Source organism: Anopheles darlingi, chromosome 3 (assembly GCF_943734745.1).
Source record: "Anopheles darlingi chromosome 3, idAnoDarlMG_H_01, whole genome shotgun sequence".
Classification (NCBI taxonomy): domain Eukaryota; kingdom Metazoa; phylum Arthropoda; class Insecta; order Diptera; family Culicidae; genus Anopheles; species Anopheles darlingi.
This window is the reverse complement of record NC_064875.1, coordinates 63945703-63952953: the sequence shown is the minus strand read 5'-3', so window position 1 is coordinate 63952953 and position 7251 is coordinate 63945703. Positions and strand designations below refer to the sequence as shown.

The 7251-nt window shown below is 46.6% G+C and overlaps 1 protein-coding gene across 1 annotated transcript; it reads right to left on the bottom strand.

Moving 5' to 3' along the window:
* Positions 1-2953: 2953 nt before the first annotated feature.
* Positions 2954-6879, bottom strand: LOC125954435 (tyrosine-protein kinase transmembrane receptor Ror2). Its single transcript, XM_049684787.1, has 4 exons — positions 6157-6879; positions 5798-6077; positions 5486-5728; positions 2954-5417 (listed from the first exon to the last, which is right to left on the bottom strand). Exons 1-4 carry the CDS (start codon positions 6550-6552, stop codon positions 4231-4233), a joined length of 2106 nt encoding a protein of 701 aa, XP_049540744.1. The 5' UTR covers positions 6553-6879; the 3' UTR covers positions 2954-4230.
* Positions 6880-7251: the final 372 nt, after the last annotated feature.

Sequence of the window (7251 nt, the reverse complement as noted above, 5' to 3'; positions counted from 1 at the left end):
AGGATCAGTAAGAATTTCGTTCAAATTCCGAAAAGTCTTGTCTTTTGGGTAACCCTCCCGGATCAATTGTAAACGTTCCAGGTGAATCAGGTGAATCCGTCCCGATCAAGTTCAAGGTGCAACATGAATCGCAATCGCGTACCAATGTTAGTGTTGCTGTTGTGCGTTGGCATAGGTCTGCTGGCAATTGCCGGTCCGGCCGACGGTTTGCCGACGCCGAATATCATCGACGCACCGCGTCACACGGACGACAATATACCGGCAGCACTTGCTGGCAATCCACGTCCGTTGCTCGATGGAGACGTAAGTAAACCTCTCACTGGTGCTCTCATTCTAATGTAACGCTAACAGGATAACTACTGTTCCGTTTATAGGCAAAAATGGTCATCTACGATCTGGCCAGCACCATCACTGACGAGAGCTTCGAGGCGATGGAAAGCAACTACATTGGGATGCTTTGGAATCCGTTTCGCTTTCTACCGTTTGGCCAGTTCTACCCGGACTGGTAGCACCGGGTGCAAACCCATGACGATCCTTCGCAAATGATAACCACGGCGGACAAATGCATGGCCACCATACATGCGCATGGTGGTCCCAGTGTCCAATAAACCGAGCGACGTACAGCGTGTTTTTTCTGCATTAAGGCTTGTGATAGTTTTTAATCGCGTGTGATATACATTTACAGTTAAAATGCGTGCACTGTACACTGTCGATGCCTCTCTATTTTGTTAATCAAACTACAATCTCGTCAAAATAAACCAAGCAGTACACGACTATCGAAATGTGGTATGCTCAATACAGGTGAGAATGAAAGAAAATTCTAGTAACAAGTAAGAAAGGCGGTACGTCGGCTCGAAAAGTAGTCCAAGCATCACTGCATCTGCGCCAAGATGGCAACTAAGCGGAAGTTTATGGTTGGAAGAATCATTATCCGTATTTAAAAACGGTATCGTTAGGAGTAATGTTCCGCCATTCCTATTTTAGAAATAATTTGAGAAACAAAACATAATGGCAGATTGCACTCGAGGCAAAAAGGATAATTGTCCATAATATCGATTTCAAGATTTGCATTAACAGATATTTGGTACACAGGGAGAGTCCAACTATGCCATTGTTTATGTTACAAAAAATGAATCTATAACTACTAATTAATCATCCGTCCGTCCGTCCCTATTTCTGATAAAAAATATCTAACAGAAAAATTCAATTGGGTATACTTTTTTTTATTAGCTTGATTTCTTTTCTCCGCATGTTCCCACGGGCTATAGTGAAATTTGGAACTCGACTTCACAAGAATCGATCGAGTGTAAAGTCTCTTGTAATACCGCGGTGCATAACTACTGAAACAAAAAATTGTACGACTTCATGTACCAAATGGTCTTTGGAATGTGATGCGAATCAGTACGGCCGTAACTGAAGACAAAGCAACTCATAAAACCCCTGCTACCAATCCGATATACACAGATCAATTCTAAATATCAATTGACTCTGGCCCATAATGGACCGAGGCTAAAAATGGTGACATAACAAACCACTTACATTTTTGAATTTCTCCAAGAACGTGTAAGAGCTAAAGACAATAAAGTACATCCTTGAAAAAAACCCTCGATAAAAAATACATCGACCGTTTAACATTTCAAATTTTCCCAAAAATTGCTTCCTAAATAATAAATAATCGAGCGACACCCTTTGTAGGTGTGCCGATAGCGCGGGAAATACGCCACTTTCCAATATTTCCAAAGGGGCGAAACATCAATCAACATGACACCCGAAGCAGAAGGCCCCTCCTTCCCCGAGGGGGTTTGGTGCACGTGCGTTTTTTTATTTGGACATCTCCCATTTCCAGTATCCGAAACCCGTTTTCGTGCCATCAAATGCGAATTTACGGCGACCGTTTCGAGGGGGCGCCTGGTTTGATCGGACATCGTGGACAAGCCTTCGCTATCCATGACGTGCTGATCCACAACTTCGTGGTCCTCCAATTCGGATCAGGTTTTTTTTCGGGCATGATCTCGACGATATCGACGGTTTAGTTTAAACGGTACATTGGGGCATGAACCGTGACCCTCTCTCCGTCTCTCTCTCTTTCTCTCTCTCTCTCTCTCTCTCTCTTTCTTTCTCTCTCTCTCTCTCTCTCTCTCTTTTTCTCTCTCTCGCTGGCCCGAAAAAAGGTATACCCACCAAAACCTGACTCATCAGCGGCGCTTCTTTCGCGAATTCCGATCGTGTGTGACGTTAAATGTGGCTACACGTGACTCCTCGATCCTCCTCTCACTGCTGCCTCCTTCTGCCCTTCCGTCCCTAACAATGGATTGCCTTAATCTGGATGGTGTTCTTCTTAATCGAAATTTAAACAGCAAAATATTAATCTCCATACTTCCTGATATGATCAGCTCTATTTTGTTTTAATAACTATCTATTTCTAGTACATATATGAGCTTATAAAGAAACAGAAATTCATTATCGACAGGGAAAAATTATTGATAAGTTACCAAAGAAATTATTTCATACTGGCTGTAGGTAAAGCATTAGACCTTTGGTCCTACTTCAACAGATTATGCTGAGGGTGCTCATGGTGTTGAAGATGCTGCCATCCTCGTCTAATATTTGTACAGCATGAGCTCAAGTGTGCGAGACGGGTCATTCAAGAGATAGCGTACACCGTTTTGGTTTCCACCCGACGGCCAACTCTCTGCGAGCCACCGCACCGTTATTGCCCCGTATCTGCGTCTGTCGCTTGTGCGTAAAGAAATTCCTTCTACTGACGACACAGCACGTGCTCGCGATCTTACCGTGCATGACGCATTCGAGGATTCCCTCCCGAGGCGTTTATTAGTCATTGGTTGTGCTGCACACGCGTGCAGATGATTCGGAGGACTTCGGATGGTTAGCGAGTGCATCACATGCCTCGCAGCTATCTAAACACACACACAGCACACGCTATTTGGTGAGACAAAACACATTTATATATATTTATTTTCGTTCTTCATTTGCATGCCATTGTTTGGTTTGGTTTTTTGGGTACGCTCTTTCTTAGCTCCAGGCTCCTTTCTCCTTCCCTGATAAGACATCTCTTGCGTCCCCTTGTGTATGCGTCTTTGGAGCCTATACCAGCCACTCCGCATCCTTGTCGTCTTTTATCCAAATAAATTATTACACATTCTCTTCTCCAGCAACCCACCTTTCGCCTTTCTTTTCGTTATCAAATGAAACGAAAAACCTAAGATTCTTTGGGAAGAGACATCTGGAGGCATAGGCAATCGTGCACCAGAGTGGGAGCTGGATTTATGGTTTCAACATTCAAACTACACAAACGCAGGTCTACTGATCTCGTGAGCGGAAAGATTTAATTGTGGCTTACAGAACTACTAGTATCGTGACTGTTGATCGTGCACTCTCGAAAAGTGCAGCGCTCGGCAACTGGTTACTGAAACCAGCAATGGTTACCACCCGATCCATTACTCATTTTTACGCAAACTTCACTCTCACACACTCCATTATTGTACCCGCTTACAATCTACTGCAATCTTTATAAAGAAATCGTACACTCACGCATGGTCCAACCCCAAATCGGCACCGTTCTGCACAACATTCATACCGTGGCAATTACCGGTAAAACACTGGCAGATCCGGGGGGGATAACCACCTTTGGGTATCTTAGCATTCTTATTAACTACTGGAAAAAGAGGAAATAGGGGGGATGGGGATCGGCACAAATGAACAAAAATGTTACCAAGTTCCATCGCGTAATGGCCTGTGATGAAGCATCAAATTTAATCTAAAAATACCTAGAGACTACGTGTTAGAGATATGCGCGAATGAGCCAAACCAGTTGTCCTCCCGTAACAAATTAAAAATAATGATTAGAAACTATGTCAGTTCATTTCGAGGAATTATGCTTCATCCGCCGGCCGATCGATGGCCGGTCGGTGTGGTCGCAAAATAATAAATACGTAAAATACTGAGATTTCCATCTGGCAGTCCATTTGAAGCTTAGTAGAAAAATTAAAGTCTTTGAGCATTGGCAGTGTGTTGTTTTGTGTGTTTCGTGGGTAAAATAAACGAGTACCGGAATACTGAACCTTCGAGGACTGGCAAATGAGAAAACAAGCGACTGTCTCGCTTGTTCTTGTCACAAATGAGGTCCACCACTGAATTTTCACTGGATTACGCTGTTGCTGCTGTTTAGGAAGGTTGAGGAAGGGACTCTTATCTACAACTGCCGGGTGGCTACATAAGCATTTTGCCTTCGAAATCGGCCCGTATTTGCTGCAGTTTTTGATAGATCGCATGAAAGCTAGGCCGATCGTTCGGTTTCCGGCTCCAACAGCGACGCATCAGATCGTACACCGTCAATGGTGTGTTCTCCGGGCAGCCAAGCATGTTGCCTTCCTTGACGAATTTTACCACCTCCTCGTGCGTCATGCCGTAGTAGGGTTGCATCGCGAACGAGAATATCTCCCACAGACACACCCCGTACGCCCAAACGTCCGATTCGATCGTGTACTTATTGTAGAGAATACTCTCGAGCGGCATCCAGCGGATCGGGATAGCATCGTTCTCATCACCCTTGTAGTAATCCTGCAGGTAGATCTTGTGCGACAACCCAAAGTCGGCAATCTTCACCACCATCTGATCGTCGATCAAACAGTTACGGGTGGCCAGATCCCGGTGCACGAACTTGCGCTCCGAAAGGTACATCATACCGGACGCGATCTGATGGGCAATGTTCAGCAGATCACCGTGCGACAGCTCGGTGCTAATGCTATCGGCACGGTTTTGTTGCGCAAACGGAGAGCACTGGCGCAAAAACTCGTTCAAATCACCCCGGGCCATAAACTCAAATAGCAGGCACATCGGACGTCCGATGGCGCACACACCAAGCAACTTCACAATGTTCGGATGATCGAACTCGGCCAGCAAACAGGCTTCGCGCTCAAAGTCCACCTGCAGATCCTGGCTAGCTTCATCCTTTAGCATCTTTACGGCCACGAGCGTAAAGTCTTCGCCCGCCACCAACCCTGGCGCTTTGGCCTGAAACACACGACCGAACGCACCCTGGCCCAGATCCTTGATGTAGATGATGTTGTTGCGAGGAAACTCTAGCTTCTCGAGCTTCGGATTCAGCTGTGCCCCCGTCCGGTGGTAGTTCGCATTCGACGGAAGCTTGTTAATGTCGATCCCGGCCGCATCGGGACCGGCCGTACTGCCGGCAGTCGTATTAAAACTGGCCGCACCCGCCGGACGGCGATTGCGTCGATGGCGCGACACACGGTAGCACAGCAGGACCATCAGATGGAGCAGCACAATCGCCACAAAGCCGATGCCGGAGAGCAGGAAAATCATCGAAGGCGTAAACACGGACTCCATCGTCATGTCGATCTTTGGACGGATGTCACTAGCATCAGTTGAGTTAGCTGGAAGTCGGTCGAAGGGGTTGGTAAGTACACGAACCGAAGGTACGCGATGACCTTTTGCTACTTACGACAAAGAGGTATATCGCAGGCCTGCCACCGTACGGTCTTATCAGTAGTGTAGCACCATGGCGTTGGTTCTTCGCCTCCCGCATTCCTGCAGTAGTTTTCCGCATCCTGCAATTCGGCAAACACGAGCGGTGGCTTGTGATGTGAGTGCGGTTCCTGGGAGTCCCACTTTTGGCACGGAATGCCACTGCTCGATACGTTCACCGTACCGAGATAAAATCGTCCACTACCCATACGACAATCATCTAGCAAAAGAAAGGCGATTTACATTAGATGGTGGCCACAGCGTCATCCAGCGCCTTCTTACTACTCACAGGTCACTTCCTCCGGAACTAGCTCCGTCAGACCGACGTGCGAGCATACGGGAGGTTTCGCTGTTCGATTATAGCGTGGCAACTCTTCGCAGTTCGGCAGTCGGAAATGTCCTCTCGATTTAATCACATCTCCCCGCTCCTTCTTTTCTTCAATCAACGCCCAATCATTGTAGCAAAACTGCAAATACGTCGCCACGCAGTCTTCATAGCACAGTGGCAACCGGATGGTCGTGGCCTCCTTTATCACGCACTGCGGGAACGCGTAGGCACAGAGGAGTTTCTGGAAAAAAAAACAAGAGAGCAGCATTTTCATCAAGTTTTCCTTTCACTATCATCAGCTTACTACCGCTCTTGCTTACCTCTGCTGCCGGCCGACAGTAGGGTGGTAGATCGTTGATAAGATCCTCAAACAGTGCGGTGGTGATCTTTTCGTTCTCCCAGCCACCCGTACCGTCCTCCCGACTGTACCATACTTGCCGGCTGTTGATGAACCGCTTGCACACTTTGCCGTTATACGGTGCACAGTAACCTTCCTCTTCGTCACCCGACTCGTACCACCCTGTGGCCGCCGCAGCCGCGGCCACGGTATCGCGACCGGCGTTGCCCGCACGAAGTTGTGCCGGGGAAGTGGAGACGGCCAGTACGGAGTTGGTGGTGGCACTAGGTGTGGCAGTCAGCCAAGAAGCGGATATTGCTAGCAAACAACCGACGACGCTCGAGCAAGTCACACGACTCCGGAGTTTGGCACGGCCCATTTTTTGTTGGTTTATCGCGTTTTCCTGAGGGTCCCGCGGTACGCGAGAAATTGGAAACCTCAATTCCCGGCGGTTCTACAGAAACACTCGACCCGTGTCGTCCATTCCCTCCAAGCAGCGCGATTTTCTGTGACAATTTTCAGAAAATCAGCTTTTGTTGTGCTCTCTTTCGCGACTCTCGCGACTTTGGTAGCGGTTTTCCAAGTTTCTTGTACTTTTCCGGCCCACTTTTCCAACGGGAAAATAGCGGGAGTTGCAAAGGACTTGATTTTGTTCGTATTTTTATCACGAAATTCACAAAATTTTACAAAAGTGGTAAAAACTCCCACTTTTGCAGCGATTTCCAACCAAAACAAGTACTTCTAAGGGTGTTGTCCATTTTCCACTGTGAATTTAGATTTTTGATGAAAATTTAACCTTGTCTTACGAAAAACGAACCATTTTTCTCTGCCATGATTAGGAATATTAATTATTGTAATCAGATAAACCGCATTTTGGTTTTCAAATTATAAAAAAACCTAAATCAAATCGGATTCAACACTTTCTTGTGAAAAAAAGACACGGATTTTCGGCCTTTCCTTCATTTTTTGTGAGAAAACTTACTCATTTTTTGTGAGAAAACATAACGAGTGAGATGAGCGGGTGAGTTATGCTGCCGTGTCTGATGCCGTAGTTTCGAAAAATAACGGTCGCTGCGTT

What these genes read in the sequence shown, in the direction of transcription:
- LOC125954435 (XM_049684787.1), bottom strand. Translation starts at nt 6,552, where the DNA reads ATGGGCCGTGCCAAACTCCGGAGTCGTGTGACTTGCTCGAGCGTCGTC. An exon ending in AGTTCCGGAGGAAGTGACCT is followed by an intron (nt 5,729 to 5,797) that starts GTGAGTAGTAAG and finishes TTCTTTTGCTAG; the next exon opens with ATGATTGTCGTATGGGTAGT. An exon ending in CTGCGATATACCTCTTTGTC is followed by an intron (nt 5,418 to 5,485) that starts GTAAGTAGCAAA and finishes ACCGACTTCCAG; the next exon opens with CTAACTCAACTGATGCTAGT.